General features: G+C 36.4%; 2 protein-coding genes across 4 annotated transcripts; both read right to left on the reverse strand.

The window, feature by feature from the left end:
* Positions 1-4,106: 4,106 nt before the first annotated feature.
* Positions 4,107-5,101, reverse strand: LOC113305217 (heat shock cognate 70 kDa protein-like). The gene is made up of 2 exons (XM_026554301.1): positions 4,885-5,101; positions 4,107-4,771 (listed from the first exon to the last, which is right to left on the reverse strand). The coding sequence occupies exons 1-2, from the start codon at positions 5,099-5,101 to the stop codon at positions 4,107-4,109; spliced, it is 882 nt and encodes a 293-aa protein (XP_026410086.1).
* Positions 5,102-15,211: 10,110 nt separating this feature from the next.
* Positions 15,212-17,874, reverse strand: LOC113301215. 3 transcript variants are annotated; one of them, XM_026549963.1, is made up of 4 exons: positions 17,787-17,874; positions 17,176-17,218; positions 15,787-16,015; positions 15,212-15,589 (listed from the first exon to the last, which is right to left on the reverse strand). In XM_026549963.1, the coding sequence occupies exons 2-4, from the start codon at positions 17,209-17,211 to the stop codon at positions 15,411-15,413; spliced, it is 444 nt and encodes a 147-aa protein (XP_026405748.1). In that variant the 5' UTR covers positions 17,212-17,218; positions 17,787-17,874; the 3' UTR covers positions 15,212-15,410. The 3 variants fall into 3 exon arrangements, with proteins under 3 accessions (XP_026405748.1, XP_026405746.1, XP_026405747.1); XM_026549961.1 differs by having other exon boundaries at positions 16,876-17,218; positions 17,787-17,862; XM_026549962.1 differs by lacking the exon at positions 17,787-17,874 and having other exon boundaries at positions 16,860-17,780.
* Between the last annotated feature and the right edge of the window lie 2,463 nt (positions 17,875-20,337).

Consider the following 20,337-nt stretch of genomic DNA (forward strand, 5'->3'; position numbering starts at 1 on the left):
GGGCGAAAAATACATGTTTCGACACATGCCCATGCGCGTGTACCAAGCACCAAGTCCGTGTCTACTTGAAATTATTTTTTGCAAGTTTTTAACTTGATAAATAATTTATTTAAGAGTTTTATTTATGGAAAAAATTCATTTTTTGTGTTTAATTGTTTTACAAGAAAGAAAACTCGTTTTATAAGAAAAAACCTAAACCTAACTTGATATGCAAGTTAATTTTCCTATAAATACAACTCGAAAATCTATTTTCAAAACACACAAGCAGGGACCATCTCTAGGTCTACTTTTCTTCATCTTCTTGCTTTTACGAAGATGAAGAATGCTAGAGAGTCATAGGAAGTCCGATGTATCTGATGAATTGTACGAGACCAGACATTGCTTATGCTGTGAGTAGGTTAAGCAGGTATACTTGTAATCCAGGACAGAAACATTGGGATGCACTTAATAGAGTGCTAAAGTACTTGAAGTACACAATGACCTTTTGTTGGAATTACGAAGGGTATCCGGCCGTCCTTGAGGGATTTTGCGATACGAACTGGATAGCAGACTCAGAGGAGTCTAAGTCTAAGAGTGGATATGTATTCACTCTAGCAGGTGCATCTGTATCTTGGAAGAGTTCCAAACATACATGTATAGCTCGCTCAACTATGGAGTCGGAGTTTATTGCGTTAGATAAAGCAGGAAAGGAGGCCGAATGGCTAAGAAACTTTTTAGAAGATATTCCTCTCTGGCATAGGCCTGTGCCAGCTATATCTATACATTGTGACAACAAATCTGCAATAGGTAGAGCTAAGAATAGCTTCTACAATGGAAATTCTATACATATGCATAGAAGACATGATTCTTTGAAATTACTAATCTCAACAGGCGTTATTTCCATAGATTGGACAAGGTTCAAGGAGAATATCGCGGACCCTTTGACGAAAGGTTTTCCCAAGGAGATAGTTAGTAAAGCATCGAAGGGGATGGGGCTTAGGCTCAAATAATTAAACTTGCCATGAAGGATACTCAACCTTGCTGACTGGAGATTCTAATAACAAGGTTTCGGATGAGACAACTAATTTATGGTGGATAAAGGTAAACACTATCAGAGAATTTCATTCTCTGTTCCTTCCCTATGGTGTTGATGTGATAGTGTGACTGCATGTGGAGGATGACTTTTAATTAAGTCTTAATGAGTTCTATAGTTTCAATTTAAGATTGAAGTGGGGTGTAGCAGTAAACACTCTTGATGGAACTCACCTATCTGAATGAGGAAGTGGGTCGCTTCCAATGAGAATGGAGCCGATTCTCTAAAGCATTTTGAGAAACAGGATATGTTCAGGGCCAAAATGGACAAAACGGCACGAACTTAGCAATACTTGGAGGATATCATGCGTGGATGTTATTAGAATTATACCAAACGCTAGCAGTTCAAGACATAGTTCACTGTCTAGCTAGTAGTTCCGGTAAATTCTCACTAAGCAAGGTTCAAGACCTCATGGACACCTTTCCCTAAATGGTATTTTCCGTACTCTGATTTTTGGTTTTTTACCCATATTTCATTCATGTGGGGGATTGTTGGAGAAAATGAGTTATTTAATAAATGATTGTTTGGTCTTTGTGTGGTTTGATCTCATGACCTAAGGGTCTAAGGATACTCACTCATTTTTGAGTGAATGAAATGGAACCTTTAGTCCCACATTGTGGAAAACTAAAGAGGTGTTCCACTATATTACCATGTTCTCATGGATATGTTGTAAAACAATGCGGGTGGAGCGGGTAGGGCGAAAAATACATGTTTCGACCCATGCCCATGCGCGTGTACCAAGCACCAAGTCCGTGTCTACTTGAAATTATTTTTTGCAAGTTTTTAACTTGATAAATAATTTATTTAAGAGTTTTATTTATGGAAAAAATTCATTTTTTGTGTTTAATTGCTTTACAAGAAACAAAACTCGTTTTATAAGGAAAAACCTAAACCTAACTTGATTTGCAAGTTAATTTTCCTATAAATACAAATCGAAAATCTCTTTTCAAAGCACACAAGCAGAGACCATCTCTAGGTCTACTTTTCTTCATCTTCTTGCTTTTACGAAGATAAAGAATGCTCGAGAGTCATAGGAAGTCCGATGTATCTGATGAATTGTACGAGACCAGACATTGCTTATGCTGTGAGTAGGTTAAGCAGGTATACTTGTAATCCAGGACAGAAACATTGGGATGCACTTAATAGAGTGCTAAAGTACTTGAAGTACACAATGACCTTTTGTTTGAATTACGAAGAGTATCCGGCCGTCCTTGAGGGATTTTTCGATGCGAACTGGATAGCAGACTCAGAGGAGTCTAAGTCTACGAGTGGATATGTATTCACTCTAGCAGGTGCGTCTGTATCTTGGAAGAGTTCCAAACAGACATGTATAGCTCGCTCAACTATTGAGTCGGAGTTTATTGCGTTAGATAAAGCAGGAGAGGAGGTCGAATGGCTAAGAAATTTTTTAGAAGATATTCCTCTCTGGCATAGGCCTGTGCCAGCTATATCTATACATTGTGACAGCAAATATGCAATAGGTAGAGCTAACAATAGCTTCTACAATGGAAAGTCTATACATATGCGTAGAAGACATGATTCTTTGAAATTACTAATCTCAACAGGAGTTATTTCCATAGATTGGACAAGGTCCAAGGAGAATATCGCGGACCCTTTGACGAAAGGTTTGCCCAAGGGGATAGTTAGTAAAGCATCGAAGGGGCTGAGGCTTAGGCACAAATAATTAAACTTTCCATGAAGGATACTCAACCTTGCTGACTGGAGATTCCAATAACAAGGTTTCGAATGAGACAACTAATTTATGGTGGGTAAAGGTAAACACTATCATAGAATTTCATTTTCTGTCCCTTCCCTATGGTGTTTATGTGATAGTGTGACTGCATGTGGAGGATGACTTTTAATTAAGTCTTAATGAGTCCTATAGTTTCAATTTAAGATTGAAGTGGGGTGTAGCAGTAAACACTCTTGATGAAACTCACCTATCTGAATGAGGAAGTGGGTCGCTTCCAATGAGAATGGAGTCGATTCTCTAAAGCATTTTGAGAAACAGGATATGTCCAGGGCCAAAATGGAAACAACGGCACGAACTTAGCAACACTTGGAGGATATCATGCGTGGATGTTATTAGAATTACACCAAACGATAGCAGTTCAAGACATAGTTCACTGTCTAGCTAGTAGTTCTGGTAACTTCTCACTAAGCAAGGTTCAAGACCTCATGGACACCTTTGCCTAAATGGTATTTTCCGTACTCTGATTTTTCGTTTTTTACCGAGATTTCATTCTTGTGGGGGATTGTAGGAGAAAATGAGTTATTTAATAAATGATTTTTTGGTCTTGGTGTGGTTTGATCTCAAGACCTAAGGGTCTAAGGATACTCACTCATTTTTGAGTGAATGAAATGGAACCTTTAGTCCCACATTGTGGAAAACTAAAGAGGTGCTCCACTATATTACCATGTTCTCATGGATATGTTGTAAAACAATGCGGGTGGAGCGGGTTGGGCGAAAAATACATGTTTCGACCCATCCCCATGCGCGTGTACCAAGCACCAAGTCCGTGTCTACTTGAAATTATTTTTTGCAAGTTTTTAACTTGATAAATAATTTATTTAAGAGTTTTATTTATGGAAAAAATTCATTTTTTGTGTTTAATTGTTTTACAAGAAAGAAAACTCGTTTTATAAGAAAAAACTTAAACCTAACTTGATTTGCAAGTTAATTTTCCTATAAATACAACTCGAAAATCTCTTTTCAAAACACACAAGCAGAGACCATTTATAGGTCTACTTTTCTTCATCTTCTTGTTTTTATTTTCGTGGGCGTTTTACTTCCATCCCCGTTGCTCAGTTTAAGAGTGAGTAACTTGTATTGTGCTAATACAAGTTATATCGGGCAGTCTTATCCTGGACACATCTTCGCACGTTGGGGTTTAGCATTCCTTTACAGTATACCCGCGAACTAATGTGTTAAGGACAGCTTGTTGAACCTGTGATTCTGCCCTCATCAATTTGTTTGTGGTAGAGTTGTTTGATACGGTTCTTTATATTTATTATTGGATACATCTGACATTTCTTATATTGTTGCAAGACTCCAACACATGGTTGTCCGAGTAGTAGTTGAGAGGATCCTTTTTGACCTCTCACATGAAGTCCTCAACCTCCGAAGAGCACTTGGATTTGCACTAATGTCCTTGTTGTGCTTTCTCTTGAATTCTTGAGCAAAGTGATCCACCATTCTGTTATGGAAATCCTCTCCTCCAAGATGGGTATCCCCTGCTGTAGCCTTGACTTCAAAGACACCCTCGGCAATGGTGAGCAGTGAAACATCTAAAGTACCTCCACCAAGATCAAAGACTAGAACATTTTTCTCACCGGTTGCCTTTTTATCAAGACCATAAGCAATCGCGGCCTCCGTTGGTTCATTGATGATTCCCGTTACATTAAGGCCAGCGAATTTCCCAGCATCCCTAGTCGCTTGACGCTGTGAATTGTTAAAGTAAGCAGGGACTGTAACAACAGCCTCTGTGACACTCGAACCAAGATAAGTCTCGGCAATTAGGCGCATCTTTGTGAGAATCATGGATGAGACTTGCTCAGCTGAAAATTGTTTCGGCTTTCCGTTGTAATTGACTCGAATCATGGGTTTCTCACCTTTGCCAATGACCTTGAAGGGCCATACCTTCATATCACTTTGAACAGTGCTATCGCTGATTTTCCTTCCAATTAAGCGTTTCACATCTACATAACAGAAAGCACAAAACTAATAATGAATAATAACAAAGTGATGGTTAAAGTCAGATATAATTTTTTGGTGCACACTAATTAATGGAGATATTGATCGAAAAGCTTACCGAAAACAGTATTGATGGGATTCATAGAAACTTGATTTTTAGCAGCATCACCAATCAAAAGTTCGTTTTCAGTAAAAGCAACATAGGAAGGAGTTGTGCGATTTCCATGATCATTAGCAATAATCTCAACACGGTCATGTTGCCATACACCAACACAAGAATATGTCGTTCCTAAATCTATTCCTATTGCTGCACCTCCTGCTATTCTTCCATCCATTTGTAATAAAAAAAAAACACAAACTCAAAGATGCTGCAAGGAACAAAAACTCTAACCTTTTTTTTTTTTAATAAAAAAGATTACACGTTACTGGACATACAAGCCATGCAAACAAGAGAAAAACTCAACTTCAAACTTGCTGGAAAAGATGTGTGTAAATATATAGGTCTTTGTGAGACTAAATTTAGAATGCTATTGATGTTTCCTTATAAAATCAGTTTGTGCGTCCTAGAAAATTTAGAATGCTATTGACGTTTCCTTTTCTAGTATTCTTTCACCATTATAGATTTGTCAGATGATTATGCCCGACTTCTCTTGTGTTCGGGGCTAGTCTAGCAATTTAGAGTGCTCAACCGAGCTCCATACTTTGGGTTCCTAGGAAGCCCAATCATCTTGACCACATGAAGGTGGTATCAAACAGCTTCGCCACATGTGCCAGGAGCTAACCCACAAACAAAAAGCTGGAAGCTAGAGAGACTTTCACTTGTAAGTTCTGCACATTGGTTGGATGATCTGAGCCTGTTCAACCGCAAGGCCCAGGGCTTAAAGATGTCATAAGTGCCAAACTGCAGGCCAGCATAAGGAATAATCTCAACCAAAGTTGACGGTACCATGCATATAACCCTCGTAATGCACGACTTCTTATGATATCAACAAAAGCGTATGTCATGATTGTATATACCTTTGGCTCCCCCACTTATAAGGCTAAAATAGTCCTTAACAGAACAAATGGATATTGACCCGAAAAATGCTGCACTAAAATTTAATGCTTGATTTATTCTTGTTGTCCTTATTTTATTTTTCAAATGACAAAAATTATCCTTAAATTTATATACGATCAATTTTCATTTCGCATATTTTATTCTTTAAATACTATTATATTTTATAATACTATTTCATTTAATTTGTCAAAAATAAAAATAAAAAACGAATATTAAATAAACTACTTGATTTTAGTTTGATTTTCTGTTTCAAATGTATATATATATATATTAACTAGTTAATTAAAATAATATTTTTTTAACAATCATAACAATATTAACAATTAGTAAATTTAATATTATATATTTATATTTAAAATTAAAATTAATTATTTTTAACCCAGTAAAATTGAATAAAATTGTTTTCAGATATATGTCTGTTTTTGTCATTTATCATAACAATAATGATTGAATCTAATATTTTACCAAACACACTTTAATTGTTTTTTTTAATAAGCTTTAACTTTAATTAATATTTTATCAAACGTCTAACTGTTTTTTTCTCAAAGCACAGCACAACAACGCACGGTACAAAAATGCTTTTTATAAAAGCGAGAACAATACCAAACTAAGCTTTAGTGTAGTGAAGACTAAACATTCAACTTTCAACGTACGGTACGTCATCAAAACTCAACGTTCAAACCTAATGGGGATCCAAGATTCAGCGTGAAAACACCAAACCAGATAACGTAAGATGCCGACTCATTAGGCGTCTCAAGAAATTTTGCACCAACGCAAATTCATAAATCGTCCAAGATAATGATACAATTCTACATGGTTCACAGAGTACCCCAGTGAATCTTCTAATGGCACACAAAGAAATACGTTTTATGCGAAACATTGAGAGAGAGGTCCCGGGAAAGAGCGGGCACAACGAAATAGACTTGAGGCCAGAGTGAGAAATAGAGGACTGAAGGAGATGTTAGATTACCTTAGGGCAATTCCTATGGCAATGTCCAAACTCAAATATTTGTTGAGTCACGTGGATGGTCAAACTGACTTTTACATTATGGTAAAGCACAGGGCATTGGAGAAACATGCGCGCGACCGAAAGACAGACTCTGGCGTTTGCAGGCCCGACACGGGCGCTCAGTGTGCTGACGCGGGAGCTCGGTGTGCTGACGCGGATGTTCGACATAAAGACGCCAACAGTCGACTGTCCAACGGTCGGATTTCCACACTATAAATTCTTTCTATTCATTTCATTTTCACTCACACTACTTCCATTTCCTTCTTCTAAAATTCCTCTAATCAAAAGTTCTATACAATATGAACATAGTGAGAAGAGCGGCCATTATTATAAAGAAGAAAAGAGATCATACAAATGAATCGGCACCGTTGCGTCACACAGGTGTAGATTATATAATCAAAATAGAGAAGCAGAGTTTTCTTCGCCAAATATAGTTGCTGGTCCATTATTAGTCTCAGGTCATGTGTCGGAGCATCATGAACGGTCTGAGGATTATTATACCATGAGAGGTGGATTTTCAGAATTAAATGCTATTTATGTTTGTCTACCGTCTGCAGCCCGAGAAATGGTTGACAGATATCCTTGGCGTGCCCTTTATAGAATGGCGCCTAGAAAGCATAACAAAAAAATTCCGAAAACAGTGTAGAAAGGTGGTGGAAGACGACGCACACATTCCATTTTTCGGATTTCGAAATTGGTAAGTTTTTTTTTAACTTAACTTAAATTAAATTTTTTAAATAATTATTAACAAATCAAAAGAATTAATGATAGTGATATTATACTTGTAATAGGAATTACTCCCCTTGATTTGTATTTCATTGTTGGTATTCCAAGTGGAGCGGGAGACCCGCCACTATTCAACCAAAACGAATGGATGTCAAATAGTAAATGGGAGACGCTTTGTCCCACGTTTATGGAAACACAAATGCGTCGAGAATATACTGGTTTGAAAGAAGGTGGGATTAGATGTGCGGCCTTGAAGATTTTCCTATCCCAGAAACCCGGAACATGTAGATGACTATCCTGAACTCGAAAGGTTGTTTATCTTATGGGTACTGGGTCAGGCATTCTTTCCAAACTCAACTAATGTTGCTCATGTTGGTTGGTTTGAAGTGTTACAAGATCTCGAAAAAGCGCCATATTATGACTGGGGATATGCAATTTTAGCAGAATTGTACTGTGCGCTGGGTAACTCGTCCTGGGCGAAAAAACTTCCCTGGTTTCTGGAGCATCATAGAGGTAAAAATATCAAAATTATTATTTTTAAATTTATTATTATTACTAAATTTAAATATTTTTTATGAACAAATGTAGATTATTTAGTCAATATACTAAAATTATGGAGGAATTTGCAGTATTGGTGGTATACCTACTTCCGGGTTGGTAAACCAATCCTAAAAGATGGGACACTTAGATTTCCAATGTTGGACATGTATATGAAGGACAACTTAGAGAAGAACACTGGCAGCGACGTCTTTGGTTCCAGTTTTGTTCAAAGGTTCCATCAGATGACTCGGAGCCACAACAACGTAGTTGTTTACCCATACATTGATTTACCTCAGTATGGTGCTGATGTTGGGGTACGTATTCTTGATTATTCTTTGCGTGGAGTAGTTTTTTACAGTCCGGAATCACAATGAGGGGTTTGGTACCTGGGAGAAAGAGTGAAGTACCAAATACAAGGTATATTTTCAATTGCAATTAACCCTCCACAACAGATGCAAACCTCTGCATCAGATTTTGATCGGCTGAGAGTAATCGGTTGGGAGAGGCATGAACTAAATACAAGGAGGGATATCAGTGAAGCGCAGTATGTCAACTGGTAAAACTCGATTACGGAGCCTGTAATTGGGACACAGAACATGCACGTATATGGGTTTGATTTCCCAGGGTTATCAAACATGTCCCATGATCCAAATATCATTCCTAGTCAACCACCTCTAAGAGAGCCAAGCTTTATGACTTATCCCAGGACGGGTGCAAGTTCTTCATCATCTTCATCAAATATGCCCAAAATTCGTTGGGAGCTGCAAAGTATTACTTCACAAGGTGATCCAACCACGATCCCCATTGTTTCCCAAGGTATGGACCGTGATTATCCTTACTCCAATGTCACTGCCAGTGACAAAGAGTTGCGAAGGCAACTGAACAATTTGCATTGGCGGAGCCGACAAGTAGAGGTTATGTACTTGTAACAACTACGAAAATGGCAGACGGACACAATGTATGGATTGAGTCCAACTGTAAATGATGATGTCCGGGGGTCACAGTATTCAGATTCCACTAGGAGAAACAGATCATGGCACGAAAGTGAAGAAACAATAGTGGGAGAAACACAACTACGACAGAGTTCTTCACCACATGTACGGCGTAATACTCCTTATGTATCTCAATCTCAAGCATTTCGGATTGAACCTAAGCGCATTTCATCATCATACTCGCCCTACAACCCAAATGCGCCCTACAACCCAAATGAATGCTACACACCTGGACCACCGCAACAACAAACCTCTTATATGATTGGAGGACCGAGTACACAAAGTTCTTACCAATTGCCTAATTTTGTTCATCCAGGTCTATCAGGTCTATCCCCATATGGAAATCTACAAAGTATGTTGGCTTTTGGTGATTTTCCAGGTTTATCCCCAAGAATTTATGAATTATTGCCTCTATAAAATAACAATTGGGGAGCTAGAGAAGAGCGACGCTAGAGAGATTATTTGTAGTTTTAATTCTGTTACATGTGTAATTTTTAATTCTGCTACAGTCTTTAATTAAATAAAATTACATATGCTTAAAAATAAGCGTTTTACATTGGCTTCACTACATTACATTAGCTTCACTAATGAGAAGAAGTAGTAGGTACTACAAAGAAGGGGTTGAAACTGTTCAACACCTTAAGGATTTCAAAACATTTTTCAAAAGGAACAGCCACATTTTTCCATCTTCGCCATTCATCCAAAGACCTTGTTACCATCTCAGCATCAGTTTAACCTCTCAATCGGTATCGATTCACTTGTTTGGTTAAAGCTATAAACTCACTTACTTCTTTCTTAATTGTACCAAAGCGATCCTCTATGTCGCATATGGAACGATGACTCGGATTACGAGTGTCCCTGCAGAACCCATCGTGAATAACCGCCCAGAAATTCACCCATGGATAGTTTGTCGAAGCAAGCTAAGTAGATAAAAAACATAGTTTCTGCAAATAGATTCATCTTCTTCTTTAGCATACGGAACTCGTCGAACTAACCGGAGCCGAGACATGTTCGATCAAGATTTGTGAGTGAAGAGAATAAGAATGTGTAGAATGTGTGAATTTAAAGTTGAAATGAGGAGTATTTATAGATTTCAGAAAATGTGGTCGTTGGATCAAAAGTTTTTCTGGCCGTTCTGATTGAGCCGTTGGCAACATTGGTCCAGACTCTGGCGTCTGAAGTATAGACGCGTGCGCTATTAATAAAGACGTGCGTTTGAAGATCTAACGCTAGCGGTATTTTTGCGGACGCCAGCGTTGCTAGACATGACGCCCGTCATTTCCACAGACGCCCGCTGGTTCTACCGACTCGATGTTCAAACCAACAAATCTGATGGTTTGAACATCCATTTTTTATGTTTGTTCATTCCATAGTGGGAGCAAAATGAACAAACTCCAGGTTTGTTCATTCCATAGGAATTTCTCTTAAAGAACAAAATCAACAAAGGTTACAATGAGAGAGAGAAGAAGCTGAACAAGGGATGACAGTTATTCAAAATGACGATTGTGGTCTAGTCCGTAGAACTTTAGCAGCCAGCAATGACATGTTAGCAAGAAAGCAACAACAAGAAACAAATTAGAGATGCTATCCATTAGTTTGCATATGTTGTCTGAGAATGAAATGAAGGTCGTTAGAGCAGTGAAATGAATTATCATTCATTGATCCATAACCAGCGCTATTGAATTGCTTAACAGTTATTTGGAAATAGTAATTTTAAATTGAAGTATTTAATTTTCAGTGTTCCATTAAGTTATTTGTATTTTAACGTTGCATTACGTTATTTGCATTAAATATCTAACTTCAACTGTTGCATAAAGTTATTTTCTTTGTACCTTTATGTAATTTGAACATGTTTTTAACCTAATAGCATAAAAATCACACGGTATTTTTATTAAGAGTCGATTACACTAATGTATTCACTCTACACTATAGAAAGTAACTACTTCGTTTAAGAGCTCGTATAATTCATCATACTTAAATGGCTTCTACGAGCTCTAGTTTTTTGTAGACCTAAAAATAAAAGGGATAAGTAAATTGAGATGAGTAGTGATAGTTTTTTTTAGAGCATTCTTCGGTCGAACTCGCAAGTTTTGCTATCTCATTCTAGTTTTTCAAGTTTAGTTGATCAAAACTATATACTTAATTTCTAGTCTAATTATAGCTATGTCTCGGATTAGGATAGAATGTGTTGTTGAGCTTTAAACTTCATGGCATTCGCCAATTGAAGACGAAGATCTACTGAAGATCTTGAAGGAACTTTCTCAACAAAAGGTATATGGAGACTAAAACTTATCTATCACTCACAAGTCTATTCTATTCTATCTCCTAAAAGAGACTAAGTCATATAGCTATATAGACTTGTTCATTATACACATTTGATATTTTGAGCGAGTTTATCTCGCTTATCTATTTCTCTAAATAGGTGTTGGAAGATTTTATCTTTAGCTAAGTTCATCATATTCTTGACGAGTTTAGTTGGAAACAATCTATTTGTTGGAAACTAAGTACTAAGTCAAAAGATGATCGTGTGAAAATCACCTTGAACATCTTATATGATTTGTGTGAGACAGTCATTAAATGTTAACTCGAGAAGTTTCGCAATGATCATTCAATCACTTGAAAATTGATCGAAGCTATTAGTATGTGTAATATTACTATTGTCGTCTTCCAAGGATGTTTCAATGATTGAAAGAAGAGTTTAGAAAGTTTACCCATGTCGGGAAACAACACTGTATGCATACCCTATATGTGAAATGTATTGTGATGATTCAGGTCCGAAACTGTTATTTGCGTACCTAGTATGCGAAATAATTTACTTGAGAAGGTACGAAACTCTTGTTTGCATTCCTAGTACGAAAATGGGTTTAGCGGAGTTGGGTCCGGAACGGTTATTCGCGAACCAGGTTTGCGAACGGTTGGTCAAGGCAAAGATCCGGAACTGTTGTTCGCATACCCAGTGGTCAAGTTCTAAAATCGGTAATGTATGATTTTCATACTCATGAAATAAAACATTTATGATATAAGGAATGCAATCTTTGCAAACGTGGATTAATGTTCATGAATAGATTCTTAAATAAGTACTTGGTACAATAATGAATCAAACCGATTTTGATTCAATTGGTTCATAAATATTTTTATGAAATATTGAACAATTAAGCAACTCTATTGAAACACAATTAGATTCATTTGATTATCTATCATGATTGATTGATATTCATATTTGATCTAGAAGTGTTAGATGAATACAACTAAGCAATAAGTGATTAATATGGCTAACTACGTTTAACTGTTATTGAGACAACAAGTATACACGTCTGGGTACGGTTCATCCATATCTAAATATAACTATATTTCATTTGTGTGTAATAAGCTAAGACCATATAATGGTGGATACTAATTTCTTACTTTCTAAGAAGATTTAGCTTGAATTTAAATCAGGAGTTTATCTAACGGTGAATATCAATTGCGTTGTTACTAAGCTATCTTAGCTTTTATTGTAAATAACCCTGATTCCAAAGGCTATATAAGGGAAAACTCTAGCACTTGGGAAAACTAATCCCCACACGTCCATGTGTTCCTAGTTGCAAACTAGAGTCAATTCTCCTTTAACCTAGGTTTTTCCAAAACCATTATTAAGTTAACGACTTGAAGACTTCATTGAGATTCTGAAGCCAGATCCAACTATTTTCTTCGTAGTTGCTTATTTTGATCTTACTTGTTCTATCGTATTTGAGTTTCATCTTCTCTAAGATTTGATCGAGATATAAAAAGTAATCACAAAGCTCTTAGCCTCATAATTTGTGATTCTACAATAACTTCTTCTACCATCATAGTTAAGTTATTGTGAGGTGACTAATATTTCTAGGATGCTCTTCGGGAGTATACGATCGGATTATTAGTTGGTTCATGTTCGCCTTGATTTATCAAAATACGGAACAAAACTTCATCAATATTTCTGTGGGAGATAGATTTATTTATCAAAATAGACTTATCTGTAGGATACAAATTTGTTTGTTTTCGACTTTGGGTCGTAGCAACTCTTAGTTGTGGGTGAGATCAGTTAAGGGAATCAGGTGCGCAGAATCCAGCGTGGTTCAAGAGGCATAAGGAACGCGACTGTAACTTAATCGGTGTGAGACTTGGTTAGGGCTCAACTACATTCCAGTCTGAAGTTAACTTGTGGTAGGCTAGAGTTTGTAGTGACTTAATACAGCGTGGTGTTAAATTTGGACTAGGTCTCGGGGTTTTATGTATTTGTGGTTTCCTTATCAATAAAATTTCTGGTGTCTGTATTATTTCTTTTCCGCATTATATTTTTATATAATTGAAATATCACAGGTTGTTCGTAGTTCAATCAGTTGATAAATCCGATCTTGTTTGTTGGATATAGCTTGATTGACACTTGGGCATTAGTCTCTGGTACCGTCCAAGTTATTCGCTCCTCAATCAGTTTCACGAATTCCTATCTTGTTGATTCGCTGATTGGTTTAAGAAAAGAGATAAAAATCTTTGATATCTTTTATTGATTGAGTCTAAATTTTTAATTGGTACTCTTGGAATTATATTGGAGTGTATTCCATACAGATTTCCGAACGAATTATTGTGTGTGATTGTTATACCCCTGCTTTTTTAGTTGTGGTGGTTAGGAAGACTATTTATTGAGGTGCTAGGTTTACTTATGCGAGCTTCGTAGGACAATGCAGGATGACCTATGTTTACTTCAACCATACACGTACCAAAATTATCGATTTCGGTGGTGATCAAATTGAATATTTTTTTAATAGAGATATTCATTCTCCCGTTTTGATTTCCGGTAAGATATTGGAAGGATTGAAAAACAAGGTTCCAATCATTTTCACCTGCTTTGGGGGGACCTTGATTAATTTGTAGCTGATTAATTTGATTAATTTTCACGGTTCCAACACGCAAGTCTTCTTCCCTACTACGACACATGATTAATTTGATACAAAGTTACAATGTCTTTGTGTTACTGTGTTACTAGATGACATTAAATGGAAAGCCAGGCGCTGCAATAAATATCTCTCACTAGGATGTCTCTTCTTTCCCACATCCTTGGATACCTAGCTACAACAACAAGATACCCCTTTTAGAACCTTGGCCACCCATGAAGGAGTGATACGTCTTCTAGCGATGAGTTTTCTACCCAATAGTGAGTGACAAAAATGGCAATGACATTAATGAATATCAGTGATACAAAAAACCCTTTCGAGTTTTTTACACAACAATGAGTCACAATAATGACAATGGTACGTCCAATCCATTCGTGATCTCTACCCAACTGTTATATAAGGATATCAGTTGCACAACTAAGAAGCACTGACAAGTCTTCTCTTTTCTAGTGATAATGTGGTTTGTAAACAGTTAGTGTTGTTCGTATATAGTAAAGGTTGTTTGTAAACAGTAAGGGTCGTTTGTAAAATTAAAATAAAACAAAAAATGGAGGCCGAAAACAATTAGCGAGTTGGACCCAATAAAATGATGGGTAACCTTAGGATATGTCATATACCAAAACCTTTTGTTTCCTTCTACATATCCTATAAACAGTAATAGTCGTAATAGTCATTTGTTTGGAGACACTTTAATAATAAAAAAACCATGCAAAACTACAACGGTTTCCTTTGATTCTACCGAAGATTTGGTAATAATGAAATCTTGGGTGAGAACCTCTTCAATAGTTACTCTAAGAATGATATTCTCTAATTCAACCAGACCTAATAGAAGAAAACTTCATAAGCGAAAACAACCATTTCGTTGATGTTTAACATAAATTTTGAATCACTATTAAATGTCTTTTTCCTCTTGAGTCATTTCGCTGTTCTCTACATACGCCTTTTCAACAACCATTCGGGTATATTTAAAATTCTCCTCCACAACTAGCCAAACATCTAGAGGTGTAAAACGTGCCGGCCCGGCACAGCCCATCCCACAAAATCACGTGCTTGGCGTGCTACGTGTTGTGCTGGGCTGTGCCAGCAATTTAAACGTGATGTGCTGGACTGTGCTTTTTTAGTCAAAAGCTCGGCACAACACAGCCTATTTATTCACGTGCTGTGCCGTGCTGTGCTGTGTCGGCACACGTGCTATAAGTAATATATCAAAAAGATATATGTATTAAGATAAAAAACATAGGAAACCCACAAGTCTGATTGGTGAACCACCAGTCCAGCTTACAAGTTAAAAAGGAAATGGGGTATACCCCATCAACCAAATAGAAAAAAAAACAGAGCAAATATTCAGCAGAGAACAAGCTCTATACATCTGAAATATGCCCTTTCACCAGACTGAACAAAACCTTGCAGTTATGGGGTAAGAGAAAACATCTGATAAATGTACATCCAAAATATAGCTTTACAAACTAACTGCATCCAAAATATAGCTTTACATAACTGCACATTCCAAGCATAGCTAATCAGCAGCACAAAAAGTATTTGTAAGCTTTCATGGCTCTGCGAGATCCATGTCAAAAAAGTGGAATCACCTGTGAAGGAACATTTAGAATGAATTTAATCAAAAAATAAAGTGAACAATGATTTATAATGTTGATGGAAAGAATTGTTCACATTTGCCCAATTCCAGTACTCTACAAAGTGTTTGTTGCTTTAAGCTAGTGTATCTTAAAAAGGGGTAACAGTTGCAAGAACTAAAACAAAACAAGAGGATACTATCTTTACATACCTTCCGGTGACAATTTAACCATCGAACCTTGAGAAACTTCCTCATATTCATCATTAAACTCCTGTCTTCTCTTCCGAGCGTCATTCCAATCCTTTGAGCACACTAGAGCATCCAAAATATCAGGGGCAAGTCGGCTCCTTTTTTTGCTCAAAATTCTCCCACTCAAACTAAAACAAGACTCCGAAGCCACTGTTGATGCAGGCGGAGTCAGTAAATCACGAGCCATAATCTGCAAAATTGGAAAACTATTTCCATGAGTATTCCAAAATTGCAAAATATCAAAATTACTCCCCAATTCCTTACTTCCAAGGAAAACAGTGACATCCAACTCTAAATACCTAAAAAGTTCAGAAATTGAATTGGTATTAGATGTGTCACTTGAAACAGTGGTAGAACAAGTTGATAACAACCTTTCTGATGGATCTAGTTCACCAAAATCGGATTGAGATTGGGCCACAGTAGTTTGCACATTACTACCATGAATACTGGAATAATGATTAAACAGTTTCAAAAACATTTGATGCACAGATGCAAAACTATCAAGAGGTTCTCTATCAAAGGCATTAGCATTTGATACACATCCATAATTTTTATCGTATTTTTCTTTCTATTCTTGCATCCATTTTGCTCATTTTAACATTTTCAGCAAAATTGTTATACATTGAAGCATCTTTTGTATTAAAGAATTTCATTTCCATATATTCCTTGATAAACTTAGAAATTGTGGTATTTCCCTCACTAATAAAAACATGCTTGTCAGCAACATGAATTTTAATTTTAATTTTACTGTTTTCCTTTTCATCCATTCTTCTTATTCTTATGCTTCTACTTATATTCTCAACCTCGACTATATCACTTCCAAAGAGTATGAGATTAGCAGTTGTTTTTGCTTTTACCAGCATCTCTATTTTCCATCCAACAACCTGAACATGAGTTACTTCTTTAGACACAACAACTAGAACACGCTTCACAAATATTTTATGCTTGTTAAGAGGATCTGTAAAATTTGGTAACAAACCCTCTCCATCTGATACTTTGTTAGTAACAAAAAAAAAAATCTTCTAAAGCAATACCCATGAAGAAATCAACCGTAAGATTTGATATGAAAACTTCTCCTTCTGATACTCTCTTAGCAGCATAACCCTTTTTTTCGGAATCATTACTCGTATAGCATACCATCCATAGAACTTGAGCCATGAAATTAATGCTAGTCAAATCTTCTTCACTGCTCCAAATTCTCTTAGTGATTACAAGGATTTTTGATGATTCATAACTTCCCTTTAGTATAGTGGAAAATTCCTTTCTTAATGCATTGGAAACAGAGTCACCATGAACATAGATTTGGTAAAACCTATTCTCCCCAATTCTTCTCATTAAAGAGTAACTGACCTGAATCGATCTCCACTGAGCATCAGCTTCGTACATATCTTTCCTGAAACACAAATAGATCAAACAAATAGTGATATTAAGAATGATATTAAGAGTAAATTTGAGGCTTCACATAATAGGAATTAACCTAAAGGATGGATCAGAAATTAAAAGAAAAGAGGAAACTGAGAATAAAAACAGGAAAGGGGAAAATGGAGGAACAAATTGGAAGAAAAACCAAACCTGAAACCTAATGCTTTTGGAGGATTTAGCAAGATTTAATATTAAAGTAAAATCACAACACCGTAGAAGTTATGGAAAGAGAGAAAAAAATTTAATACAGAAAATAAGTAACAGAAACATAGATTTGATCAAAAAAGATCAGAGATTCTCTTGGAGAAGAAGGAAGAGAGATCCGGGATGACTCGTATTTTATTGCCAATCCGCAGAACCTTACTAAGATTTAGATATTAAAACATAAAAGATAATGAATCTATTGCCGAATAAATTAGATCAAGACACATAAAATCAAAAAACAACATCTGATTAATCTTTAAGAACTTAAAACATGAACATGCAGAGGAATTAGATGTTTGAAGATGGAAGGAAAAGGAGGAGAAACTGAGTCAAACCGTTGTTCGCAAGAAAAATGACATCCTTATTAATTCTCGTGTTTTTTTCACAGGTAAATAATTTTTATTATGCGACTTATGAATGAGGTATTACGAACTTTCATTGACGATTTTGTTATCGTATAGTTAGATTATATTTTGATATTTAGCAAGCCGTGGGAGGAGCATTTGATACATGTGTCCAAGGTGATGTCTTATTAAGAGAAAATTCTTTACGGTTGAATGAAAAGAAATGTGAATTTGGGAGGCAAGAATTAGTTTTTCTTGGATTTGTGATTAGGAGAGGAAAGATCAAGGTCAACCCAGGGAAGGTTATTGTTATTTCTGCATGGCCAGCACCTACAAATATTACTGAAGTTTAGAGTTTCTTGGAGGCTTGTCAATATTTACGTAAGTTTATACGACATTTCTCTCAAATTGCATCTCCTTTACATGGTTTAAGCAAGGTTAATACCGTATTTAAATGGGAGCCTAAACACGAAGCTACTTTTCAATTATTGAAGAAGAATATTTCAGAAGCACCAGTTCTAGCATTACCTAATTTACAGAGGCCTTTTGAAGTAGAGACAGATGCCTTTAATTATGCTTTAGGGGAAGTATTACTACAAGATGGAAAGCCAGTCGCATATCACTTAGAGATGTTCACATGACAAGTTCAAAATTATCCTACATATGACAAAGAGTTGTATGCCATGCATCAAGCTATGAAGCATTTGAGACCATATCTGTTGGGAAAACAAGTTGCGGTTCACAATGACCATAAATGTTTACAATATCTCCAGACTCAATCGAAGTTACAACAGGCTAGACATATGAAATGCGCATCTTACTTGGAGAAGTTTCGTATTCACATCAAATACAAATAAGGAATAACAAATAAGTTAACTGACACGTTATCCAGGCTACCTTCTAGTATGGCTTTGTTTGTAGCAATGCATACTCAGCCATTATTTCCAAGTTATTACGCTCATAAATATGAAGATGATGAAGATTTTGGAGAAGAATACAAGAGATTAAATCGAGGGCATTCAAGTGGATGCCTCTTAGCGGATGGGTTAATTTACAAAGGTACTGCTATATGCATACCACACGGTGAAGATATAATTCACTGGATAAGAGAAGCACATACTTCTCGTATAGCTGGTCATTTTGGTATGGAGAAGACATACTCAATTTCAAACGTTATATGTATTTACCAAAAATGCAGCTCAATGTCTCCAAGTATATTCGAGGGTGTGTTATATGCAATACTTCAAAACCATCTAATCTGAAGAGAGGATTGTATATCCCATTACCAGTTCCTACCAGACCATGTGAAAGCATTTCAGTGGATTTTCTAGGAGGATTTCCAATGACTAAAGCAGAGAATGATTACATCTTTGTTGTTGTTGATGGATTCAGCAAGATGATAAACTTGATACCCTGTAAAAATACAATGACAGGGGAAGGTGCAGCAAAGCTATTTTTTCATCATGTTTGGAAGCATTTTTGGTTACCAACTCCCATTATCTCTGATAGAGATAGTCGCTTCCTATATCAATTTTGGACCAAGTTATAGAATCTGATGGACACAAGACTCAAACATAGTATTGTTTTTCATCCTCATACGGACGGATAAACAGAAGTGGTAAATAGAATTTTGGTTCAACTTTTGCGAGGGTATCGCTCTAAACATTCTAAGACTTGGGATGACTGTTCACCTTTCATACAGTTCTCTTTTAATAGAGATTTTCATGGAACTACTCTGAAGTCTCAATTTGAAGTTCGTCTAGGTTATTTACCTCAGAGTCCATTTGATATGGGATTTTCTATCCCACAAGGTATGGTGTCAACAGAAGAAGAAGAATACAATAGAGCTCAGAAGTTTATTGACAAAATAAACAAGATAATACTTTAGAAGAAGATCAGTTACAAAAGTCGCAAGCTAAATATATTAGGATAAACATGATAAACATCGTGTTCCTTATAATTTTTCTAAAGGAGATTTGGTATGGCTACGTATAGGGAAAGAGAATTTAAAGGTGAAGGAAAAAAACTTAAACCCATACGTTATGGACCATTCAGAATATTGAAGCAATTTGGAGATAATGATTTTCAGTTGGGTTTAACACCTTATATGCAGATGTACTCTGTCATTAATGCAGAGTATCTGAAGTTATTTGAACCTCCATTACTTAATAAAGAAGATGATCAAAAAATTGAAATTACCACCTGTAGAGGAATTGTGGGTAGAACGAGAGGAAGTTCTCAAAGAAGATTGCATTGTTGAGACAAAAGTGACACCTACCAGAAGAAGAGATCGTGTTATGTTTCGAGTGGGATGTACAGGACAAGTACCAAGAAAAGAAAAGTGGTACAACAAGGAAAAAGGTGAGGCTGAGTTTACCCAACTTCAGTTCAGGGCTTACGCAAGAGTTTCAGCTTCCTAAAAATGGGGAGCCATGATACAGTACTATCGTAGAAACAGTTGAGCCATGTTAAGGCTAGAGAATATCTAGAAGATACTAGAAGTTGGCCGACAAGATTTGTTTGATCAACAAGTTTTGAGGTT

This window comes from Papaver somniferum, chromosome 8 (genome assembly GCF_003573695.1).
Source record: "Papaver somniferum cultivar HN1 chromosome 8, ASM357369v1, whole genome shotgun sequence".
Classification (NCBI taxonomy): Eukaryota; Viridiplantae; Streptophyta; class Magnoliopsida; order Ranunculales; family Papaveraceae; genus Papaver; species Papaver somniferum.

Bases quoted from the DNA above. Each gene is read 5' to 3' on its own strand.
- LOC113305217 (XM_026554301.1), bottom strand. From the start codon at position 5,101: ATGGATGGAAGAATAGCAGGAGGTGCAGCAATAGGAATAGATTTAGGA. The intron at 4,772-4,884 runs GTAAGCTTTTCG...TCTGTTATGTAG, and splicing joins TCCCATCAATACTGTTTTCG to ATGTGAAACGCTTAATTGGA.
- LOC113301215 (XM_026549961.1), bottom strand. From the start codon at position 17,211: ATGTACGAAGCTGATGCTCAGTGGAGATCGATTCAGGTCAGTTACTCT. The intron at 16,016-16,875 runs GTTGATTTCTTC...CCAATTTTGCAG, and splicing joins TTTTCATATCAAATCTTACG to ATTATGGCTCGTGATTTACT. The intron at 15,590-15,786 runs GTATGTAAAGAT...GTTCCTTCACAG, and splicing joins GGTTAAATTGTCACCGGAAG to GTGATTCCACTTTTTTGACA.